The following is a 26,627-nucleotide window of genomic DNA, read 5'->3' on the forward strand; positions in this document are numbered from 1 at the left end:
ATGCAATTTCAGCAATATTACACACATACGGGTCAAATTGATCTCATTCTTTTGAAGTCGGTTAAATTCCTATTTAATTAAATAATTTTAATGCAGTTACAATACACGTGACTAGCCTTATAATCAATCAAGAGTAAATATTCAAATAATCCCACTAATTACGTAATAGTTTACAAGAATAAAGGTACATAACGTAGAAATGCAATAGCTTATAAGTACACAGAAGAAAACCAGATTAGTCTGTCATTACAAAATTTCCAAAGTTACGTATTTATTTCTAAGAAAACCTTAAACGGCGTTCCTGGCCATTGACGCATATCGGTGATTACTTTAGGGTGTACTCATAAATTGCTAGTCTGCAAATGCTATATCTACCTAGATAAATGTCGTACGGCTGTTGGCCGAAGCTCTCGATATAATTCGGACCGCGCGGATCGGTTGCGGTGCCGCGAGGGCTGCGGTTGTCGGCGTGCAGACTTTACTGGGTTGTCTACTAAAGTAAATTTTCTGTCAAAGCAAGACTAAAAGGAAGGTGTGGTTAATTTTGACATAGCTTTATACAAAAGACAGATACAGAGTGGATAGCTGTGAAGTTTAATAGGTATATGTTCACCAAGCGCAACTAACGTTGGTTTCACTTAGTGCAGCGGCATTGCATTTCCTTCCTTACTACATATATGCACATTACGTTTTATTAGCGTAGTGTTAACGATAGCGTAAGGGTTTAGGCTTGACCCTTTGGGGCTGGCAGCGGTGCCAGAACGTCTCAGCTTGCCCTAAAACTCGACTATCTTTACATTTCTTCTCCAGTCCAATTGACAAAGCTTAGCGGAGAGAGAGGTGACATGAAACAAAGTTATAAGTATTGTTAGTTTTGTACATATATTTTCTCTTCGTCGTCCTGAAAAGCAGGTAAAACATTTATAAGCTGTTCATAATAGATACTTAACTAAAACGGGTTTTCAACACAGAAGCAGGTTGGGCAATAATTGCTCAATAATCGTCTCTACAATTATAAACTGATAAAAGTAAATAGAGTAACAATAACAAGATATAATTAAAATTCTCGTAGATCATTTTTATAACGGACAATAACTAACCTACATTAAAAGAACGGTGCTCAATTGCTCTACTGAATGATTGCGTATAATTAAATGGTTCAGTAATTCTTTAGAAAGGAAAGTGTATAGACTGCAATGGCGATTGAAGGTGGACAAACCAGTCCCGATGTCTCCAAGTTTGTTTACCTCACGACTATGTTTATTTACTTTCATTCGCCCGTCTGCCTGCAACCTGTCTAGGTTCTATCTAGGGTCAGTTATGTAGGCAGACTGTACTGAGAATCCTACGTATACTGATGGTATATCTAGTGTAGAGATGTAAAGCGTCCCTATTCCCGGATGTCATTCAGACATCTGTCACTGTCAGTGTCAAATCATTACTATGTACGCTATGGTTAAATCCGATATTGAAACAGTTTAATTATGGAAATAAAAGGCTAATGAAAGTATATGAAACAGTTTATTAATTACTGAAGAACCCTACAAATATTGGCGACGAGGATGAGCAGAGAAGATTGTGATTCGATTGCATAATTTTCTCGATTTTATGTGATACCACGAAAAAGCCACGATGGCGACAGAATATGCAATCGGGGCAGCAGGACCTCAATTCAATCCGTACGAAAACGCGAACACTGTCGCAGAGAGATGGAGAACGTGGAAAAGGAACTTCCAATACTATTTGGACGGCCAAATCGGCTTAAGCGACAAACAAAAAATCGCGAGGTTACTGCATCAGGCGGGACCAGACGTTCAAGAGATTTATGAAAGTATAGCAGAAAATGAAGCCGTAGGAACAACGGAGCTTGAAAAGTGCTTTTACAGACTCGACTTATATTTTGAGCCAGAAGTAAACAGAGCATATGAGAGACAAAAATTTAGGAACCTAACTCGGAACAAGAATGAGTCAATGGAACAATACTTAATAAAACTGCGTAGACAAAGCAAATTTTGTGGTTTTACTAACACCGACGAAGCTATATGCGACCAGGTTATTGAAAAATGTGCAGATGCTAAATTGAAAAGAAAATTCCTAAAGAAAGGGAAAGATATTACACCAGCGATAATTTTGGAAATAACTAGGATATACGAGTTGGAGAAAACAAATGAAGAAGAAGAAATCAGTATAGAAGTGCCAGAAAATAATGTTAACAAAATACAATCAAAATCAACATGCTTTAGGTGCGGCCGACAGGGTCATTTTGCATCCAGTAAAGTGTGCCCAGCATTAGATATGAAGTGTGACAAGTGTGGCATTAGAGGTCACTTCTCAAAGTGTTGTAAAACGAAGAAAGGTAAACCAAAAGACAGTGTGAACAAAAAGAAAAAGAAGAAGTATGTGAAATATGTTATTGAAAGTGCATCAGAGTCGGAGGACAGTTCGGACGAGGACACATCAGATGAAAACTGTGAGGAAAGTGTGAACTCTGTGTTTAATATTGAAAGCGAGAACTGTAAGTACACAATCTTAATCGGAGAGAAGCTATCTTACAAATTCATTGTTGACTCAGGTGCATCTGTTAATGTTATTGATAAGAACACTTTTAAAAAATTGATCCATCAAGGTTTGAATGTTAAACTAAATACTTGTGTTAATCAAAAATATTATGCATATGGTGGTAAAGAACTTTCCCAACTAGGTACTTTTAAGACAACACTATACTCACCTGACTCAAGGAAACAAGTACAGACCGAAATACTGGTTTACAAAGGACATGGACCATCACTCTTAAGTAGACAGACTTCGACTCAGTTAGGTTTACTTTGGGTTGGACCCATTCACCAAATAGAACCCTTGTTCCAAATGACTGACGTTGTAAATAAGTATCCAGACATATTTAAGGGAGTTGGGAGGCTTCTAAACTTCAAGCTTCAAATTCCCATAGACCCTAATGTAAAACTTATTGCACAACCCATACGAAGACAACCATTTAACATGAGACCTATTGAAGAAAGACTGATAAAAGAATTACTTGACTATGACATTATTGAACCCGTAACCGGACCAACTCCATGTGTGTCTCCTAGCCACATTGTAGCCAAGAAAGCTAAAGACCAGTACCGACTTGTAGTAGACATGCGCAGGGCTAATGAAGCAGTGTTACGTGAACGGGTACCTTTGCCCACATTTGAAGAACTTATAGCTGATTTAAACGGCTGTAAGTATTTTTCTTGTTTGGATATTAAGTGGGGCTACCACCAAATAGAGCTGGAGGAAGAATCAAGGAACATTACAGTCTTCAGTTCGAGCCTTGGTCTATTCAGGTACAAAAGATTATTCTTTGGCATACGCTGTGCGAGTGAGATGTTTCAGAGGGTCATTGCCCACTTACTGCAAGGAATTGATGGAGTTGCAAACAGCCAAGACGATATCAGAGTTGGTGGAAGAACTATAGAAGAACACAACCATAGACTTATACAGGTGCTGAATAAACTACATAGTAGTGGCATAACATTGAATGAAAATAAATGTGTGTTCGGCGTGACAGAAATGAATTTCTTGGGATACCATCTATCGGCAGAAGGCATCAAGCCAACAACGACTAGCCAACAAGTTATAAAGGAATTTCGTCACCCTGAGAACAAGGAGGAAGTTAGAAGCTTTCTGGGACTTGTAAATTTTTCAGCAAGGTTTATTCCCAATTTCAGTACCATTTCAGAACCTCTACGGAACCTAACCAAGAAGGACTGTGATTTTGTCTGGACTGACATTCATGAAAAAGCCTTTCAAAAACTTAAAGATTGTATCTCCAGAGCACCAGCCCTAGGCTATTATGACAAAAATTGTGAAACAACTTTAGTTACAGATGCAAGTCCAGTTGGGATTGCTGGAGTTCTAATACAACATCAGGATATTGAAGGAGAAAAGCAACCTGTTGTCATCAAGTACATTAGCAAAGCTCTGTCACCAACAGAACAGCGCTACTCACAAACTGAAAAGGAGGCATTAGCTATTGTTTGGGCCTGTGAAAGTCTGTATATGTACCTAATAGGAAGACATTTCAATATTTTATCGGACCATAAACCACTGGAAATAATTTATTCACCTACTTCCAAACCTAGTGCCAGGATACAACGATGGGTCTTAAGACTTCAGCCATTTACATTTAAGGTTATATATAAACCCGGAAAGACAAACATAGCTGACCCAGTTTCTCGACTGCTTAACACTAGCAACAGTCCTCAGGTAACCACTGATGATATTGAAGATGTTGCATTACTATCATTTATTGAAGTTAAAGCAGTAACCACACTGGAAATTCTGGAAGCTACACAAGAAGATGAAGAACTGATTAAGTTAAAGGAGGCTTTAAACAAAGATGTTTGGACAAAAGATTTGAAAAGATATGAAGTCATAAAAACAGAATTATGTATCGTTGACGACATCATACTAAGAGGAACAAGAATAATCATTCCAAAGAAATTAGTGCCCAAAATTTTAGAGACTGCACATGAAGGTCACTTATCTAAAAATTCAATGAAGGCAAAATTAAGAGAGAAAGTCTGGTGGCTGAAGATGGATAGCGATGTGGAATACTGGATTGACACTTGTGAAGGCTGCAGGCTTGTGAGACAGACTACACCCCCAGAACCACTTACACCAACAGAATTACCAAACAGAGTATGGCAGTTAGTTGCTATTGACTATTTGGGACCACTGCCATCAGGGCACTATCTACTTTTCGTTGTTGACTACTATAGCAGATACTTTGAAGTAGAAATAACAACCAATCAGACTGCTGAAACAACAATTAAAGTTCTGGAAAAGATTATGGCCCGTGAAGGCATCATGGAGGAAATTGTATGTGACAATGGACCAGCTTTTAGAGATCAAACATTCAACGAATTTCTCCAAGCTAACAATGTCAAGCTAAGACACACAACACCGTTGTGGCCACAAGCCAATGGAGAAGTTGAAAGACAAAATAGGAATGTCCTCAGAAGATTGAAAATTGCACAAGGCTTAAAGAAAGACTGGAAAAGAGAGCTGTTAACTTATCTATTTGCATACAGAACAACACCACATTCTACAACAGGATTACCACCAGGAAATATATTCAGAGGAAGAAAATTAAGAACTAAATTACCTGAAATGCATCTAGAAGAACAAAACTTGAATGATGAAGAAATGAGAGACAGGGATAAATACATGAAAATGCAACTAAAAAAATACACAGATGAGAAGAGACATGCAAGACCATCAAACATAGAAGTTGGAGACAAAGTATTAGTTAAACAAAAGAAAGAAAACAAGTTATCAACAACATTTTCTCCGGAGCCACATACGGTAGTTTGGAAAAGTGGCAATTCAGTAGCGGCCCAGTCTCCTAATGGGAACATAGTGAGAAGAAACTCATCATTTTTCCAGCCCATTCGTACAAGAGATTTAGAAAGATTTCAATGTTCAGAACAGATAGAAGAAAAAGAGAAGGAAATACCAGATATAGACATAAATAAATCAACAAATCAGGAGGAAAGAGAAATCCCAAAGGTGTCTAGGAGATGCCACGAAAATGAGTTGTCTAAGAAAACTGACTTGACAAGGGACAAAGACAGACGAATGACTAAAATTCCTACCAAGTACAAAGACTTTGTATTGGGTCTTATTTTAGAATGTGTTTATAATAATAAATAACTTTCTAGTAGCCGTAGGCCACGATGCATTGTATAATCTAGTATATCAATGATGCCAAGGTTACATTAAGTCTTAGATTATAGTACAAGTTTTGTATTCTTTAGATAAGTTTTGAGACACAATTGTTTACCGTGCAAGTGCTGCACATTTAACAGAGAATGTTGCTTGATTTAGTTATCTTAAGTTGATTTAGTTTTCTTAAATTAGGAAACTTTTATGTTAATTTAAAAACATGTTAGTATGTTAACTTTGGTCCCTATTGCCTGCTTTATGTTCATTTTGAATACGTTCACAAGAACAAAACTTTTGTTATTAAGTTAAGCTCTTACTTTATTAAGAAAGAAAGGGATTGTAGAGATGTAAAGCGTCCCTATTCCCGGATGTCATTCAGACATCTGTCACTGTCAGTGTCAAATCATTACTATGTACGCTATGGTTAAATCCGATATTGAAACAGTTTAATTATGGAAATAAAAGGCTAATGAAAGTATATGAAACAGTTTATTAATTACTGAAGAACCCTACATCTAGTATATTATACATTCTTAAACTAACGTGTAGTGTCATTTGACTTTTAGCTAGCTACTTAATCACTTTGTCCTATGGGAACATTACTTATATTAGGATGATAGTCACGTCACGAGACGATGCGATCCCGAAGTACGTTCCAAGTGTTTTTCGAAATGCATATAAAACGAAGAGTACGATTCGCGAATAAAACAAAGAAAATTCTCATTTATTTTGTTTTGATATACGTACGAGTCAAACAATAGGTTATTGTTTTCATGTTACAAATGTGACTGTCTATTAAACTCGTAGGTAAGTGTTTGTATTTATTTTGGCACGATATGATAACATTCTCAAATGGAATTTAAATTGAAAAAATTTTAAAGGAAAGAAAACTTACACTGGCCAGAATTGTGAAAAAAACTGACAATGCCTTTTTATTAAAAAAAAATAATATCTAAAGGCATCCATGTAATATTTTTTTATCTGGTTGTGGCCAGTTGTTATGCATTTCAAATGAGTATTAGGTACTCATTACAGAGTTCATATTACATTGACATTGAAATAAAGTGGTTTGCCTCCAAGGAGAATTTATTTACGATTTAGTACTTACATAAACAAGTATTTTTTTTATTGGAAAACGCTAATAATGCTCTATTTCAATTACCTCAATAAAAATAAATTGGAACCGTCGTTTTAGTCGAATAAGATCAAAATAATTACATTTTAATGAGTTGTTCAATAGGTTCCTTTTTAATTTAATTTTAATATACAGTCTCATTTTATTATATTTTTTAAATATATAATATTATGTTTTTGGTTTTTGTTCGATTTGAATTTTGTTTTGTTTTAAATTTGAAGTAGTAAAAATTGATTAACATGAAGATTGTATACCTAGGTGTATAGTACCGTGATGGAGCTATTTAGTTCGGAGGCTGGGTGCGAGAGGCGAGTCATCGACCGCTGCCCACTGCCTGTGAAAGCACTACTGACTCATCGCTAACGTGGCTCCAAGCTGCCTTGGCCGGCCTTCGCACTCCAGCTTAGGTACTAAATATATACCTATCTAGCTATACCCCTTAGTCGGACCTACGACATAGGTATATGATTATTTTTCTACTCCTCTACTTTAATCTGGCATTTAAATAACCAAAAAGTCTAATATAAGTACATACATAATTAAACTCTTTGAAAAAGTGTACGCTCTATGGCCTATAAAAGCATTGTTTACAAAGTGTAACTGTACTATAATGTCGCCAAAAAAGCATTGTTGTTGTTTTTTTTTTTTTTTGACCTGGAAACTGGCACCTTTACTTTGTTTGGTGCCATAGATATACTATAAAAAAAAAGTATACATTTGCCGCCATTTTCCCGCGCGTTGGAAAATAAATTGGAAAATTTTTGTGTTTCGTTTCAAAACACTAAAAAGTATAAAATAAAAAGGAAAAATGACGTCGTCGTAGAAAAAGTATTGTATGCAACGTTGTATAACTAGGTCAAAAAATGCTCGTGGCGTCTCTTATTGCGATGTTCGCCAAGGCTCACATCGCAACTCACGCCACTCGCATTTTTTGACCCTTCTTATACAACTGTTGCATAAAATACTATTATGTAGTAATAGGTAGATATTCGACAACAAATAAAAAATGGCGCCATGTAGGTAGATAAATCACCCGGGGTGAGAGGACTGTTTTTAAAAAGACAATTTAATTGAATTTAAAACTATTTATTTAGAATAAGACACACGTATTGTCTAAAAGAAGTTCAGCTTAAGACTACTTTAAAAAACTAATGGGAAGGGACCAAGCGTCTGATCTCATCACGGCTTATCTTATGCAACGTAGCGCATTCTCTAGGCAGTCTAGACGCTTCATGAGCTTATCTTGGTGAATGTGCAACGTGGCGCATTCTCCAGGCAGTCTGGACGCTTAACTCCTCCCTCCATAACTTCGAAATTCTCAGGGGATGATTTTTGAGACTGAGAATTTCGACGTCTTCTTAAAGTTATGAAGATACCGATAAAAATTGTTAAAACTAAGATTATATATAAAAATAGAGTTCCTATACTAATGCTATTTATATTTACCGCACTTACACTTTTATCACTTTCACTTAGCACAACACTGTCAGCTTTTTTTAGGGCGTACGACAACACTTGGAGATGTCGCAGGTCGACCTCATCCAAGTTGATAGGCTTCCAGGGCGATGCTGCTGCTGAAGTTGGGATTTCCGGAAAATTTATAAGAGGTAACTTGGGATATAGTATTGGAGATGCTTCGGAACTATGATGCCTCAGTGTGACGTCATCGATTTTTAGTTCGCAGTTATCATCGATCACAGCCAGGTAAGTACCTCTGATGTAGATTCTGCTCATCTCACTTCCACAGCGTGTCTTCAAAAGGATGTTGGCTTTAGAGTAGAGAATCCATCGATTAGGTTGTATGGGCTCTACTTTAATTGTCTTCACTTCCACCAGGATAGGATAACAGGTGGTAATATTCATAGTAAACTTCATTAAGTCCGCCACACAGGTATCCTCCATGGATCTTGGGGGAATGTGTTCTTCGTAGCAAATAAAGAAGCCTCTCTCCAACTCTTTGCAGCGTTTGGTGAGTGAGAATGTGTTCGAACCATTCGCAATAAGGTAAGGTTGTTTTGGGATAATTAGGACGGATTGATTTAGGTTGTTTGTAATAGGTAGAGGAAAGACGTGATAATAATCGTATATCCCCTTTTTGACCAAGGGAACTTCGATGATAAAGACTATCTGATTTTCTTTGATATATGCCTTAATCTCTACACACTGCTCTATTTTAATTAAATTTACATAATTTACGGGATATGCAAGGCTCTCTTTACGTTCAATTTTTCCTAAAACAGTTACAAATTCGTCAGTGTCTAATATTGACTGGTGGAGAGTTCCCATTTTGCTAAATGCTATTGCTGTTTCTATTTCATCCAATCTGATATACAACATTTGGAAGTTATGTAAAAATAAATTGTAAATATGAATTAATCTATTGTTTGTAAAATTTGTCATTGACTCATTCAGTATTTTTCTAATGTCCCAAATTTCCCTATCCAATTGGATGAAATTATTTTTTGTTACATTGCTGTTATTCGTAAATGTCCCCAACATTTCAGTGACCAGACTCATTTTCTTTAATTCTGAAATTTGTCGAGTTTTGAGTTCATTTAACATTTTATCATACTTCACAGCATCCTCATTGTCCAAGTTGCCAGTTATTACTTTTATAAGTGACCCTAAAGGGTTTAGTAGTCCACGTTTTATTCTTTTTGATGGATTTAATTGTCTGAGTTTAGTGAAAGTTATGTGTTTTAGGTGATCAGTTTGACTTTTGACATTCGCGAGTTCGAAATTAAAAACATTCTTGCCAAAATGGTTTAGGACGTGTTTGTTGAGGTTCGCATAGCGGTTGAAATTAAACTCTATATCATCGTATACTAAACTTAAATCTAGATTCTTAATTATTATCCACTTATCGTAACTTATAATAGCAGTTCCCTCTTTTACAGGAAGTATCCCGGGATTGTGTTCAATCCGTTGTAGCTTGGCCTCCTCCTGGCTCTGGCTCAACTGGACCACCAGCAGGAGCACGACCCTGTGGAGGACGACGAATGTCCTTAATAGGTACATTGGTATTACGGTTCCTAACATCGACAGGTACTACATTCCTACTTATCTCTCCAACCACTTCTGCTTTTTGAAACCGGGGCTTATCTTTACCGCGTCTTGTGTTTACCCCTTTTATAAATATCGTGTCTCCTTCTGCTAGATTAAACCCTGTCTCTCCTCCCCGTCTTTCTTTAACCTTTTCCTTTTTTTCTAGCATTTCCTCCGTCATATATTTATACAGATATTTGGTTCGTCTCGCGTGTTCGGCTACCAGTTTTTGCGTGTAATATTTGTCAAACTCGACGTTAAAAGCATTAGTACAGTCGGTATGTCCAAATACGACTTCAAAAGGTGTAAGTCCTGTTGTCGAATGTATGGTGTGATTGTACGCCATTATTGCGTATGTCATGATCGAAGTTGCGTCCGTAATTTTCTGCTCGTATTTCGCAAGGCGATAAATTTCTAGGATGGTAGAGTGAAATCTTTCGATCATGCCCATAGAATTCGGGTTATGAGGTGTCCCTATGTGTAAGTTTATTTTATAAAATTTTAACGTTTCTTTCATTAATGTATTATTGAACTCTGATCCGGGATCAGCGCTTATCTTCTCAGGGACACCGTAGAATGAAAAGTATTTTATCAGAGCTCTTACTACTTCCGGTGTAGAGCGATTAGGAATTTCGAAAGCCTGTCCTAGTTTACTAAACGCATCAATGATGGTCAGGAAGTATTTCCCTTCTATTGAGAACAAATCCATAAACAATTCTTGGAAAGGTTTTGTCTGCGTCTGTGTCAACTGCAATTCAGGTTTGTATGGTTTGCGGTCGTACTTCATTGCTTTACAAATTTCACACGCGTTTATCACGCTACTGACTGTTATGTTCATATTGTTCCAGTAGTATACGCGTTTCAGCTTCATGAGAGTTTCGTTGATTCCTCGATGACATGTCTTACTCTCGTGGTATTTTAAAACAATTTGTCGTTGCTCTTCTTCGTCCTCTACATGTATAACTCTTTTAGTGCATTCAAATAGTTTGACTGTCCCTTTTCTAAAAAGTTTTATAGCCGCTTGTGTAAACTGTTTACGGTGAATTTCATTTTCAAAATATATGAAATGCTTAGTTTTCGGTTTTACATATTCTTTTAGGAATTGAGTGACCAAATCTGGCCTATTTGTTGGTAAATGTGCTTCTAATATCTTTTGATTGTTACTAGAGATATTCTTTACAGCCGTTTCGTTTCTGTTCCATGTATAAATTAACATCTGATTAGGTTTAGAGTCTATGGCTTCGTTTAGAATAGGTATGCCATTTGTGTCCATGTCTGGTGCCGAATGAACAGTTTGTGATAGAGACATGTTACTCATCGTTCCTTCTGGTATTGTAATGGTGCTTTCAGAAGGCGATAATATAGGGTACTCAGTTTCTAACTCATGCTTTGTTGTTTCTTCTTTCTCTCCACTGCTTATTGATATTACTTCGTCTTCCCGATTTGGTTGCGCGTTACTTAACCTTTCAATTTCAGAAACCACATCATCCAAGTAAGAATGTAATCGTCTTTCAGATTCGTCTACATTCACCTGCATGGATTCAGTATCGTCTTTACCTAAAGCATTTAGCCTTATACGGGATAACGCGTCCGCGTTGCTATTTTGTTTGCCATTTTTGTATATAATGTCAAAATCGAATTCTGAAAGTCGCAACTTCCATCTTGTTAATTTGGAATTTGGGTCCTTCATGGAATTCAACCATGCGAGGGGTCGGTGGTCTGTGTATATTGTAAACTTTCTGCCGTACAGATACGGACGAAAGTGTTTTACGGCCCATACAATGGCCAAAAGCTCTTTTTCGATGGTGCTATATTTAGTTTCTGCGTCATTGAGAGTTCTGCTCGCGTATGCAATGGGTTTGTCGCTTCCTATTGGTCCCTGTGAAAGTACTGCACCGATGGCAAAGTTGGAAGCATCGGTGGTTAACACAAATGGTTTCGAAAAATCCGGAAACTGAAGTAGAGGGGCGCTTACGAGGAGCTCTTTGCATCTTTCAAAAGCTGCTTTGAACTCATCGGTGATTTCAACCTTGTTTTTCTTTTTCAGACAGACTGTTAGGGGTCGTGTAATTTTGGCGAAATCTTTCAGGAATTTCCTGTAATATCCCACGAGGCCAAGGAAACTCTTAATTTCGGTAGGTGTTTTAGGCAATGGGAAATTGAGAACAGCCTCTATCTTATCGTTGTTTGGTTGTAGTCCATCCTTTGTAATGACATGGCCAAGGTAGAGAACTTCCTTCCTGAGGAACTCGGATTTATCCAGGGTTATTTTAAGGTTAGTTGCTCTGAGCCGTTCGAAAACTTTCCTGAGCTTTTCTATGTGTTCCTGAAGACTACATGAGTATACAATGATATCGTCAAGATATACCATACAGTGTATACCCTGCAATCCTCTTAAAATGCTATCCATGGCCCTCTGGAACGTGGCCGGAGCTGTTTTGAGTCCAAACGGCATGCGAGTGAACTCGTAATGTCCCGATTGTGTAGAAAAGGCTGTTTTCGGTCTGTCCTGCTCTGCAACTTCTATTTGATGATATCCACTTGCTAAGTCTATTGTGCTGAAATATGTAGACTTTCCCAGCTTATCGAATAGATCGGTAATGTTGGGCAGTGGATATTTATCATCGGTGGTGACGTCATTCAGGCGACGGTAATCTATTACCATTCGGTATTTGACCTCGCCTGAGGCATCCATTTTTTTTGGGACGAGGTGGACTGGGGCACTCCATGGTGAATGGGATTCTTGTATAACATTGTCCTTGAGGAGTTTTTGCACTTGCTTTTCTATTTCCAGATTTTGAGCTGGTGGTTGTCTAAATGGTTTAATATAGATGGGATCTTCATTTTTTGTACGAATGTTATGCTTTACTTCGTTGGTAAAAGTTAGCGGTAGTTGTTCACAATAAAAGATGTCGCGAAATTCATGGCATAATTTAAATATTTTATCCTTTTCTTCTTTGTTCATGTGATCAAGCCGGAGTCGTTTTAAATTGTCTTTCAGTAATTCGTCAATCTCGATATTAGTCGTGGTAAAGTTGATGTTGCATTCATTTCGTTCGAATTTTTCGACGTGCAACGGTTTAGAAAAAGTTAATGTGACGATATCTCTAGAGGCGTTTTGTATTACAGTTGTCGCGAAATAATTTTTGCATGTCACTATTGCGCTCGGCATACGCACGTCTTTACCGAAATCTACGAAATTAATAATCGCCTCTCCATCTTTCAGGTCCGCAGGAATCGTCACGCGTGTTTCAGTACGTGGTTGAAGCTGCACTTCGTATGGTGGGTTATATATTATTGGTATTTCTACATTTTTCGTTCGGAGAACTTGATTCTGCATATCGATTGTGGCGCCTAGTTGTTTTAGAAGGTCGGAACCGATCAAGCCATCGTAGCGATTATCGACGTCATAAACATAAAACTTATGTTGTAACATGCTCTTAAAAGTTTTCAGAAGGGGTATGACGATGACTTCGTCGTGTCTGCTACGAGCGTGAGTGCTTACAACCTCGAAGGGTTCGAAGAACTTATAGTTGGCGAAGAACTCGTCAACTTTCCTTGGGCTGATAAACGATCGAGTGCTTCCCGTGTCTATCATAAAACGAGCATTTATCTCAGGTAAGTTGATGTGTGGTAATTTTAATAAGCTATCACAATTAAGATTTACTATCTCGGGTTGTTGGGTGCGGCCGGCTCGTGAAAATCCGGGGTAGTTTCGGTTGTTTCCGAGCTGGTCGGCTCTTCATACAGATCGTAATATGCTTCATAATCTCCTTCATTTGGATGACAGTAAGTTTCCGCAAGTTCGTAGTTATAGAAAAGGTTATTATTACCTTCAGGTTCATCTAACATGTACTGTCTTGTTGCTGTTCGCATAGAGACATCAGTGTCCAATGGTTTGGAGTTGTTTACAGGGGGCCTGTATCCCTGAGGCTGGGGTGGAATCCCGAACCGATACTGATTGGGAATCCCGAATTTGAAACCCTGTGTGTTTTGATTGAAGTTGGGTCTAAAACCTTGAGGTTGGGGAATACCGAATTTAAATTGAGGGTTTGGTTTAAAATTATTTTGGTTTTGGGTCAGGTTTGGCTTATAGCCCATCTGCTGTGGAATCCCAAATTTAAATTGAGGATTTCCAGGTAATGGCATCCGGAACTGTTGTAAAGCACTTGGTCGAAAGACAGGTGTATTTTGTGGAATATTAAATTTAAAATTCTGGGGTTGAACATTTTGAGAATTTTGTGGTTGTACATTATGTGTTGAAGTTAACTGTTTGTGTTTAGAGTTATATTGGTGCTGGAAATTCACCTCTTCAGTTACGATGCCTAACGCATTTTCGAGAGTGGAGCAACCTTTTAGGCGAACAATACGTATTAGGTTTTCCGGAAGGTTATATAGAAAAACATTGAGCGCGCTGTTATTGTAAATGATCATTTTGGCTGCTTTTACGCCTTCGTCGGTCAACCGGTTTACTTTAGCAAATAAGGCGCTGCGAACATGTTGAATGCGGTTACAGAACTCATTGTAGGACTCCCCCGACTTTATTTTCATGCTCTCGAGTTCAATACTAATGCACTCCTCTGAGCGTGGGTCACCGAAATGCTGAAGTAACACAGATTTCAATGCATCCCAGGACGTTATGTCTTGTCTCTCACTGATAAGGGTAGCTGCTCTATCTACAAGCCTACTACTTATACAATGGAAAAGGTATGTGCTCTGAGCAAGGTTACCCTGTATCGTGTAACTATCTAGTACATATTGAGCTTTAGATAAGAATAAATTAAGCTGTTCAGGTTGACCACTAAACTTCGGTATCAAACACAGCATTTCTTTGGGAACTAACGTTACTTGAGCCATATTTAGTTTTATAACGAAACACACACAAAATAAAATAAATGTAACAAACAAAAGTAATAAAAATACTTAAAAGTTCACTTATCACCTATTTTAGTGCGATATGTGAAAATCAGATATTCTTTATCTCAGTGAAGTTAACCGAAACAAACTATATAGAGCTATAGAGTTCACTTATTAATAATTGAGCCCGCAACTAACAGGAATAGATAAGCATAAGAAGTGGAATGCGAATTAGTCACTCACAATCTGCTCACTGCCATATCCTCCACGATAAAGCTGCACTGAACTTCGTAGAATTATGTGTCTCTCGTATTATGTGAAAACGATTTTCACTCTGTCCGCTCACTCACTTGTGTTTAACTTATTTATTTGGTTCGTGGATATCTGCGACTTTTTGACCCGACGACCGATTTTCTAGTCCTCAGGTGCAGCCTTAATGCAAATATCCTACCGGCTGCGCCAGATAAATCACCCGGGGTGAGAGGACTGTTTTTAAAAAGACAATTTAATTGAATTTAAAACTATTTATTTAGAATAAGACACACGTATTGTCTAAAAGAAGTTCAGCTTAAGACTACTTTAAAAAACTAATGGGAAGGGACCAAGCGTCTGATCTCATCACGGCTTATCTTATGCAACGTAGCGCATTCTCTAGGCAGTCTAGACGCTTCATGAGCTTATCTTGGTGAATGTGCAACGTGGCGCATTCTCCAGGCAGTCTGGACGCTTAACTAGGTAGTTCTTTTTGCCAACTAAAGAAGATTTGTTTATAAGCCTACTACTTAGTAGGATTTCAGATAACAATTATGGTTTTTTTTTTCATTTTTACTTTGTAGAGATAGGTAAGTAAGCACTTACCTAATAAGTAAAAAGAATCTGAAGGGCAAATTTTAATAATATTCTAAAAAGACCATCCCTAACAACTTGTAAGTACCACATATCTATAACAGTACCTACATAATATTATGTAAAGTGCTTACAATATTTTTGCAATTTACGATCATAATCTCAATATCAATTACTAACAAGTTAATAGTTTCTAACTAATAAAGTACTTATTCTGTATTTTTTTTTTGTAATCTTTTTGACCGAAATTATGAATGGAAAATTTTGCAATTTTCAATGCATTTATCACGTTATCTGCGAATTCTGCGATTCGGTTTGGTTATAATTCTTCTTATCAAGTAAATGTAAACACTACTGCGGCGATAAATCTCCGATAAAATATCGCACATCTATGTCAATACACGCAGGTATGTATAGCATACTTTCTTGTACGAGGCCACAAGGAAACTTAAAAGAACTGGTGCTTTCAACTCTTGCGCAAAATGTCCAAAATAACTTGATCCCGGGCCGATTGTTTGCGCAAACCCGAGCCAAGTAGCGATGAGGTAATCGCCTCTCTATGAATGAAGAAGTCTACAAAAACTAGACCTAACTGTAAGATCATTAAAAAAAATAAAAAATACTAAACGCGGGAATGTAAAATGAAAGGATATTAGACTTTAACAGCAAGGTGTAGGGAGCTTTTCCGCCTGAGTTTGGCGTTGAGTGGCTTTTGAGGCGATTCTGATAGGTTCGGCAGATACCTACGGAATGTGAGTCATGGCTCCTAATGCAGATCACGGAGCGTGAAGCATTGTGTGGACACATCACATCGACGCCTAGTGCTGACACCCGGCCGGCGCTACATGTTGGTACCGACACGTTCTGTTTAATCTGCTCTATATAGGTACTTACCTATTTTGTCTCACGTTTGCTTGTCTAGAGCGAAAAAAAACTTAGAAACATACGCATGCGTTCCAATGTAGTGTTGAAACCATAAACTTAGATTGTTTCGCGCTTAAATCTACAGTATTTATTTATTTAAATCTGTGCGCATATTATAATAGTATACCTTGACGTAATACTGACAATACAGGAAATAGTATTACATAAAATTATTCACAAAGTGATTTCGACAATATCCCCATCGGGAATCGAACCCGGACCTCCAGATTGTGAGCCTAAGGTGGTTAAAACTACTAGACCACCGAGGCAGTTATGATAACATGCATTCATGTAAAATACGACATGATTCCTATAAATACATGATAGAGGTTGATAAGCAGAACTTCTGTGTGATCGTATTTAAGCAGAATTTAGGTACTTATGGCATTTCTTGATCTAATTACGGAGCATAGGTAGGTTATTCAACTCCCAACTAACATTTAAGTACGACATTTTACGTTTTCCACTGAGCTGGTCTCATAAAATTCTGTCCGCTAGTAAATTACTAAGAACTTCAACAATTTTCCATGAGCACTCAGCTGAATCCAGTTTATATCGAAATCACTAGTTGAGGAACTTTAATAGGGTTTACAAACAAAGTCTCATGACATGGCATAGAGTTTATTGACGTAAGTATAAAATGTATTCGCTTACCAGTAAAAACTTAGCGTCTAAATTAACATCAGATCTTTATAATTATGTGTCATTTCACACGTAATCTATTTTTAATACCTATAATTTTAAGAATTTCTTAAAATGGCGCTTGTAAATTTCCAATTTCAATACTTAATATCAAGTGTACCCACATAACTGACTGTCCACAAATATTACTTATATTTCGCTTACCCAACAATCTTATCATCATCTCCCTAGCATTATCCCGTTATCCACAGGGTCCGCTTACCTAACCTGAAGATTTGACAGGCCCGATTTTTTACAGAAGCGACTGCCTGTCTGACCTTCCAGCCCGCGAAGGGAAAACCAGCCCAATACAGACTAGGTCACATACCTCCGAAAATGCATTTCTCGGGAACGTAGGTTTCCTCACGATGTTTTCCTTCACCGCTGAGCGCATGATAATCATTTATGATTCAAACATGAATTCGAAAACAAATTCGACAATCATTGGTTTAGGCCTGTGCTGGATTCGAACATGCGACCTCAAAGTGAGCGGCAAGCACAGCAGAGTTGGTAGAAACCAACTGGGCTACCACGGCTCTTACGCAACAATCTCATACAATTCTTATATTAAATGGTAGCAAATTAATTGTAATTAACCTGCCTTAACAGCTAACAATATTGAGTTTGTCATTCTGAAGATATTCTATGTTACAGTTTTATTATGACGGTACTTTGGACTTAAAAAACAATGTCAAAATTTGATATACTTACTTAGGTACCTATCTAATATTCACAATTATAATGTTACTTAATTTTACTTTACGCGATAAGAATAGGCGTTTTTTAAGATGATTGACGGAGAAATAAGCACGATGAGAGCGTGAAATGTTTCGTAAAATATATTCACCAATATCCGTTCCATCTATATTTTGTGAACTATAATATTTTACACATTTATCCACTGCTGTGTAGTCCACTACGCAGTCACTCCTCGGACACTTCATAGAAAAGATTTCGTTTGACACAGACACTACACATTGACGTTATCGTACACGCGCATCTGTGTGTGTGACGTCTGACACCCTTACGATTGAAGATTATGGTAAGACCGAGGGGGGTGGGGTAAACCTAGCTCAGCCACTGGTGTAGCGGAGAGTACGTATACCCTATATTATGTAGTATGATTAGAATGACAGCAGGACAGATATATAGTATAAGTATAGTCTAGCTAGAGCGAAAGAGACGACACATGTGGCTTTTGCACTAAAAGTATACAGCTCAGTACAAAAAGAGACGAGAGATATGTCACTAATAATACTACGTACGTTAAATAGCGTAGAGTAGGATATAAAAGTATATATATATACAACAGGATTACAAAAAGAATAACGCTACAGTTACCTATTGTAATCAGAAAATTAATATACTATATATTAATATATTTTTTATATAATTACCATAATTTCTAGATATTATTAAACATCTAATTGCCTTATACACATGCAAACGCCACTGTACCCTTAAAATACCTAAATATAAATTATTATAAATAAATCGACGCTTACTATATTTACAAATGCGCCACTAAATGAAGAATTTAACTTTTGTACGAGTATTTGCATTAATTAATTGTTACATTATAACTGAGTATAATATATGTTGGTATAGAGGTATAATAATTATACTAATTACTCAATATGACGTAAACAACAAGGAATATTTTTGTCGTTAACACAAAATGGAAAACTAATAAAAACATAATAGGTAACCTACGTCTTCATTATATATTACCATTATTACAAAGCCATACCTACTTAGCTATTACATAAAAGGGTTTTTTTAAGAGCTTCATTCTCTGCACATATAAAAAAAACTTCTTGTATGTAATACTTATGGCGTGCATTTATTGAGATGCAGCCACTGGGTAATTAACTGTCAGCAATAATCTAATATATAATGCGTACCCAGGTATATTAATGATAGTGGTACTGTAATAAGAATCCGGCCAAACTCGCGTATTGGTACTTATATGTACTTACACATAAAAAGAGGTTTAACAGAGCGGATACAGTTTACTTACTGCTTAGAATACAAATAAGATTCTAAAGTGGATATGATAAGGATATACCATAATGGACGGAATAGTATTTTATGCTATTAGCTAAATATAGTCACGGTAAGCATTCGCAGAACTTAAAAATATTCATATCAACATCTTACACTAACTCGTTAAAAAAATCACTCATATAATATTCACGTTCAGTTCAATATCTGCATGATTTTCGATAAAGAATTAATCAAAACTTGCAGTTACAACTAGAAGCAGCACTCTCAACAAATAATGCTTTATGTACACCTGCTTCAAAACCTCATTTGTTGTGCTTATACTCACAAAAGAGAACATTATGGAAGATTACATTGATTAGTTCTGGGATACTCCTTATCCATTCATAGGAAAGGCCCGTGCCCCAGCAGTGGGGACGTTATTGGGTTGGTGATGATGACATTGATTAGTCTGGTCCGGTAGTGCAGACGATAGAAAATTGATTGTACTGACCAAAGTCAAAGCACCCTATGTCAATCTTTGACTCTTAGAAATAGAAATTTAAATACAGTAGTTACACATAAGATCTCTATTACTCGTACACACAGGCGGTATCGCGAGCGCTATGGGCTGAGGAGCAAGAGCTTGTATAACACGCATTAGTCCCGTCCAATGCCTATGTGAAAGCGTGCACACAACTTGTATATAAAATATTCCCAACCACGGTGTGCATCAAGCATTAGTTATTTAAAATGCCGCCTCTACTTTTCCCTACTAACTAGATAGCCTATAACGTGTTGCTAACTGTACTATGGCTACATTTGGATCACGTGTAGCAGTTGTCCTCATCGGCGTGGTCGGAGCAGTCGATGGTGCCGTCACAGAGCTGCGCGAGAGTGATGCATAATCCGTCGACGCAGCGCAGCTCGCCGCTGGGGCACGGCGACGAGTGCGCAGTCGCACCCGTGCGGTCGATCGGGAACTCCTCCGGTGTCGTCAGGTTGGCTAGCCTGGCTTTCTCAGCCTCTTGTGCTTCTATCGCTTTCTGTAAATCATTTTAAATTTTTGACGAATTGTTGTGCATCAATTGCTGCGTACTTACAGACAGTGCCCTAACATAAGCAACCATTTGCTTTAATAGTGTTCTAGTAAAAAACACAAACACAATGAAACCTATGTGGAAAAGTAAATTTTTGTTTGGGTGTGCAATAAACAATTTTATAACTGTTTACTTTCAATATCATAGGTATATAATAATGTACTTGTAGTTGATAAGCAGAACAGTTAGGTTTTCTATAATTACGTGGATTTTAGGTACCTACGTATGAGATAGTATCACTAAATAGATGCCATGTCAGGGGCCTTTGGCGGCTCAATAGTAACCCTGACACCAGGGTTGATGAGGTTGGTATTCCACCTCACACGATAGAAGAAGACTAAATAGATAGTTCGACCATTATAATGGAGCCACCACTACCACCTATCACGTTAGTCTAACAGAAAGCTCGCTGAGGTGTGGGTACTTAGTACATCTTGCGATGGATGTACCTTTAACTATCCCAGTTGAAATATAGTCGTAAGCTTATGTTATGTTGTTACAATATAGTTCAAAGACTGAATAATGCATGCTAACCTTTAATAATGCGCTACCATCAATGACCCTGTCGAAAGTACCAGTCTTCAAGACATTCTTAGCAAGTTCTTGCGGCGTGGGGTTGGCTGTATAAAAACTGGAAAGTGGCACTTTCGGTTTTTCAGTTCTAAATTCCGGTAGCGTAAGATCTGGCGGTCCTTTAACAACCTTCTCCATTTCTTCTAAGAGTTTAACCTGGTCATCATCATCGTCGTCTAGTGGATCTTTGTTACCGTCATTTGATGGAGTCCATTTTGGGGATGTGGTCTTTATGGATTCAGATGACTGAAACTCGCGCATTAAAGGTTTTACTTTTTTGCCGTCTGTGTCTTCTTCGTCGTCTACTGGTGGTGGCGTGGTTTTGGTCCTCGACTTCGGCCGGTAAGGCGTCAATCGGGCCATTGATGGTCGACGCGTGTAGTTCCTCTTCAAAGAGTTGATACTGTCGCTTGTTATAAGCAATTCCTCCTTGCTGTCGTTGTCTCCTGTTGAATGTAAAAGAACAGTCATATGGAAATAGGGGTTTAGGTATTTAGATTTTGGATAGCTGTCAATTCAAATTCAAAAATATCTTTATTCAGTAGGTAACATAGTTACACTTTGAATCGTCAATTTTACATAACGAACGTCTCATCCGCCTAAAACTACTGCAGCTTCTCACAACCTGTATAGCCGGGGAAAAGAAGCTGCAAGAAAAACCTCGGCACAGGGCCCTAGACGTTCTTTAAAAAAATAAAATTAAACATAAAACATAAAATATTGGTATACAATTGAGTAATTTAGCTGCCTAATATCAGTTCTCAGACAGTTAATCCCATGCATTCATATCTTCTAAATAATCACTAACTTTATAATAACCTTTTTTGCAAAGTTTTTGTTTAACTACTGTCTTAAAACAGTTGAAAGGCAAATTCTGAATGTCAATGGGAATCTTATTGTAAAAACGTATACATTGCCCCTTAAAAGATTTAGTAATCTTATGTAATCGACTGACTTGTAAAGCAAGTTTATTTTTATTCCTGGTATTAACAATGTGCCGATCGCTATTTTTTGCAAATAATCCTATATGTTTTTTTACATATATTAAGTTTTCAAAGATATATTGTGATGCCAAAGTTAAAATATTAATTTCTTTAAATTTATTTCTAAGTGACATCTTGGGTCCCAATTTGTAAATCGCCCGAATGGCTCGCTTTTGCAGAACAAAAATGCTGTTCATATCTGCAGCATGACCCCACAGCAAGATGCCGTACGACATTAGACTGTGGAAGTAGGCAAAATAAACTAATCGCGCGGTTTCTACATCGGTTATTAAACGAATTTTTTTGACCGCGAATGCTGCTGAGCTGAGCCTTTTGGACAACTTATCAATATGAGGACTCCATTGCAACTTAGCGTCCAAAGTAATTCCCAAAAATACAGCAGTATCCGTGAGGTCCAATTCCTTATTTTTTACAATAATAGAATCGAGGGGCCTACTAACATTCGATAACGTAAAATAAACATATTTTGTTTTATTTTCATTAAGTAGCAGGTTGTTTACAGTAAACCAATCCACTACCTCTGAAATGGCGTTACTTAATAAATGTATGTGTGTGACTTTTAGTAAGGAACGTAATAATGTTCATCTTTATTATGTGTGATATAAACTTACACACTTATACAGAGTAACTTGGCTTATGGCCCGTAATCCAACGTCCTATTTACTTGTAGGTGCAAGAGCAAAGACGGATAATAGAATAGTTTCCAACTAGTCAAATCAGTTATTTATTACTAAACGTCAAAACACGAAATTACTATAGAATTTGTATGAAAAAGCAATCTGTGACGTCATAGAAAAACGCGACAAAATGTTGCACTTATTATTACATTTTTCTTTATTAAAATTCACAAATAAGTTAAATTGAAAAAAAAAAAATTGGCACCTTTAGATCTGTCTTTATTTAGTAATCAGAATTTCATAGTTTAACTCTGAACTACCCAATTATAGGATAGGGCAGTTAAGATTTCTGTTGTTCTTCAAGTAAAAAATACCTGTACTGATTTCAGTCCTGCGTTTACCCTCGGGCAGGCGGTTGGGGCGACGCACGGAGGGCGCCGGGGCGGACCCCGCGGGCTCCTCTCCAGGTTCGACGTCTCCGGGCGTGGTCCGCGGGGCTACGCCTTCCTTCTCGCACACCTCCACCCGCTCGTCGTCACCGTCCGGACAGTCCAAGTAGCCGTCACACAACCATCGCCGCATGATGCATTGACCGGTTGAACAACTGCAATTCGAATCAATTTTTTCTTCAGAAATTTATCCTTCATAAAAAAGATGAAAATTAATGTAAATGTAATGGTGCCTTTTCCGGACAAGTAGCGATTGTCTACAATAATATATGTCAAAATAAAAGAAATAGTAGGTATCTAATGATGCCTACATAACTCAAGTCAGTGGCATACGGATATTTTTGAAGGCTTTAGCAACATACTGCTAACGATGTAAACATCTATCCACGGGCTTATCCACCCCTCCGCAAAAAAATAATAATGCGGGGTCATCCTGCTTAATAAAGAAAAGTGATTGGTAGGTACTCCAATCGTCCAAAGCTTTGCGAATATCAAAATAAACTTACCGGAACTGATTGCTGTCACAAGCGTTGCACTGCTTCTCGTCGTCGCCGGCGGGGCAGTCGTTGGTTCCATCGCACACCCACTCCCGCGGCACACACGTGCCATCGCCGCAGGGCACCTCGCGTCTGTAGCACGGCGCACGCGCCTTCATACAGTTGTTGTTCTCATACTGCTTGCAGCGGAACGCTGGCAGAATTGACGGCGCGATGTGGGCTTCGCAACTGTCTAGGACGGCTGAAACACGTATTTATCAGATGTTAACAAAAATGAGGTCTCACAAGAAGCGACATTATTGTCCGCTGGTTATAGGCTATTTGACGCCATGCACTACACTAAATTCGATGTAGCGCCGTCCCGACGACGTAAACTGATGAACTAAAAACATTTTTTTTTCCAAAAGTAGATAATACATAATACATAGTTTTGGGTATCAAATGAATGAGTTTAATAATAAATTTCAAATACTACTTACTTTTACCCGAGGTTTTGCTTGTATTTTCTCGACAAATACTAACTTTTATCTCAAAATCATGACTAAGTATTCATATATTAAGTATTTTACGACTGTGGGGATGTACCTTTGCAAAGACTGTAGCAAGGCGTTTTCGGCGGGAAGGGCGGGGGGTTACATTCAGGTTCGAGCAGCGAGCACGCGAACTGGCGGACCCGCTCACTGCAGTTGGTGGAGACCAGATACTCTAACTCCTGAAGCATGGAGGTGATCTCCATGCCGCCGATGGTTGGCGCCGGTCCAGCCAGGTCGTACGGCAACACCCCACGGCACAGCGCCAGCCGGGGCGAGTGACATTGAGGCACTGGAATCATATCGTTGGGCACATTTTAGTACAAATTAGTATATAGCTATTTATGCAAGTAGGTATATTCGGACATCTTGAAGAACAAAGTTAGAATATACATTTGAAACCAGCAGTGGCTTTGTATCATTATACATATAGACGCGTCAATACCATGGAAACATTTTCTTTGATTTTGGAAATTTTGAGACTCCGAGTTTGATCTTCCGGATGTTCGACTAGGTATTTAGGTAAGAAAAGTAGGTAAAAGTTAGGAAAAAACAAGTCGAAAGTTCTATAAGTTTAAAAAAAGATGTAGGAGATATTATAAGAACGCTATAAGACATATCAAAGTTCGTGCATTTGCCCAGTGAGTGCATTTGTTGCAAGTGTGTAGAAATGACAATAGCCATAGGTATAATTATTAGTAAGAAGCACACTAATCAAAACCACCACAAACCTTTAGAACCACATGCTTCCCCAGTCCTTGCACGAAACAGATTTTTACTTACCATCAATGTTTATATTTATAGGGTAATTTTTCGTGGTGGACTCGTGGTTGTCGCGCCAAGTAGGGAGAGTTGGAGAAACTCTAGTGTTGTAAATAGAGCTCTGGGTGGTTGACCTCATTTTCTCTGCATCCTCAATACCGATACCAAAGTATTTAGAATGACCTGAGGTGAAGTGGACGCCGGTGCCGGCGTCGGCCGGGCGGTGTCCGTAGAACTCCTGCACCTCAGGCGGCACCGCAGCGTCCAACACTGGATAAGGCTTCGGTTTCTCTTCCGCATCAGCAGAGGACGGCTCCTCATCAGATTTGGATTTTTCATAAGCGGTATAATCGTTGCTCGACTCGGCCTTTGTGAAAGTCTCAGAGTTTAAAACGGTTGTGACCGCATCTTTAAAATAGATCGCGAGCGGTTTTTCTGGTTTCTGAGTTATATGCGGCTTCAATGTTGAATCTTCATGAAGTTTGTTTGTATTGTCCAATATTTTGGGAGTTCTACCTTTATCCTTGTCGGCTTTCTCATTTCCGTACTGGACTTCAGGAGTTAAATGAACCGGGAACACAGGAGGGATAGGCAATTTCCTATCAGGTTTCTTCTCTGAGATAGAATCAATTATTGAAATTAGATCAAAGCTCTTTTCGCTGTCAGCATCGTAGAAATCAATTTCTGGTGTTTTTTGTGTTTTTGGTGCACCTGTAATTATGGTTTTCATGACAATTTATGTTAGTGAGACTACGTGACCCACGACAACAACGATTTGAAACATTGAACATATAGCTGAATTGAGTGGAACCAATATTGAGTGAATGAGGTTTAGCTTACTGAAACAACCCCGGTCTGAGTGCGTAGTGATTGATGGGACATAAAATTGCAGTGGCATGTGTGGGTATAACATAACCGATAGCACATTTAAACACTACAAAACTACATGAAATTTATAAAAATGCATCTTACGGAGCACTGTTGTTATCAATGACGAGCGTAAGTACATCAGATACTTTACCAGAATTGTTGACCACGATGGGTGCTGGTTTTTTGGTCTCTACTACAGGCTTGCGTGTAGTCTCTGTCCTCTGTATGTGCAGTGGTACGCCGGCTTTGACAATATTGTTCTCCCAGTACGTGCTGTTCACTGCGTCTTGGTCTGCATCCAAGTTATCTGCAATGAAACAAATAGCATGCAATTAAATGAAACGCCAAAGCAAGGCTCAGCGTCATTGCTTATTTTATTTTGTAGGCGCTAACAACAACGATGTATTTATATCTATGTATCTATCACTCAAGAAAAGGTAGGTATTGTATTATTATTAATTATGATTCTATCCAGTTTATCTATATTCCATGTTTATTAAAAGCATGGAAAAACATTACTTAAACAATTAAGTATTTTCCTAGCTTTCAAAAAAAGTGAATTAAGTAAACTTTTATTTCGTCGGCTTAGCCCCAAAAATATGCCAAACACTGGTTTATGATATTCAATAAATATTATCATAACTTCTGATTTAATTCAGCAAAATATGTGCAAACTGCCTCCACCTTGAATATTTTAATATCTGTGACGAGTTAAAATTGTTATAACTAGGTACTTATGTAAATGTATAATTTTGATGTTAGCGGTCGGTGGCATTTTTGATACGTATTTTATACTTAAGTCTATCTAATTACAAATATCAAAATTAGGACTATCTATGACACCATCATAAGCAACCAAGGTAAAGTTTTAGGAGTGGCCTAAGCTAAGATGATCCTTCATCTTTCACTTTCATCAAAACTCATTATTACCTAGTACCTGATATCATTGAGATCTGTTTTTTTTTTGTATAAGAATAACATTAATAGTTACGTATTATTTTACTTCAGACTATTCATTATTGGACACTAATGGGTTAATGATAAA

The 26,627-nt window shown here is 37.8% G+C and overlaps 2 protein-coding genes across 3 annotated transcripts in view; one reads left to right on the plus strand and one right to left on the minus strand.

Annotated features, from left to right (window-relative positions):
- Positions 1–1,632: 1,632 nt before the first annotated feature.
- LOC126375604 (uncharacterized protein K02A2.6-like) lies at positions 1,633–5,697 on the plus strand. The gene has a single exon (XM_050022599.1). It carries the CDS (start codon positions 1,633–1,635, stop codon positions 5,695–5,697), a length of 4,065 nt encoding a protein of 1,354 aa, XP_049878556.1.
- Positions 5,698–17,121: 11,424 nt separating this feature from the next.
- LOC126372849 (uncharacterized) overlaps positions 17,122–26,627 on the minus strand; it is a 127,077-nt gene continuing 117,571 nt past the window's right edge. For both annotated transcript variants that reach the window (XM_050018773.1, XM_050018764.1), the window contains 7 exons: positions 25,734–25,889; positions 24,734–25,423; positions 24,006–24,242; positions 23,430–23,661; positions 22,849–23,078; positions 20,815–21,299; positions 17,122–20,226 (listed from right to left, as the gene is read on the minus strand). In XM_050018773.1, coding sequence (XP_049874730.1) covers positions 20,008–20,226; positions 20,815–21,299; positions 22,849–23,078; positions 23,430–23,661; positions 24,006–24,242; positions 24,734–25,423; positions 25,734–25,889 — 2,249 coding nt within the window. In that variant the 3' untranslated portion in view covers positions 17,122–20,007. The remainder of the gene's footprint in view (positions 20,227–20,814; positions 21,300–22,848; positions 23,079–23,429; positions 23,662–24,005; positions 24,243–24,733; positions 25,424–25,733; positions 25,890–26,627) is intronic.

Source organism: Pectinophora gossypiella, chromosome 2 (assembly GCF_024362695.1).
Source record: "Pectinophora gossypiella chromosome 2, ilPecGoss1.1, whole genome shotgun sequence".
NCBI classification, from domain to species: Eukaryota; Metazoa; Arthropoda; class Insecta; order Lepidoptera; family Gelechiidae; genus Pectinophora; species Pectinophora gossypiella.

Excerpts from the sequence above, each read along its gene's own strand:
- LOC126375604 (XM_050022599.1), top strand. The coding sequence starts at position 1,633 with ATGGCGACAGAATATGCAATCGGGGCAGCAGGACCTCAATTCAATCCG.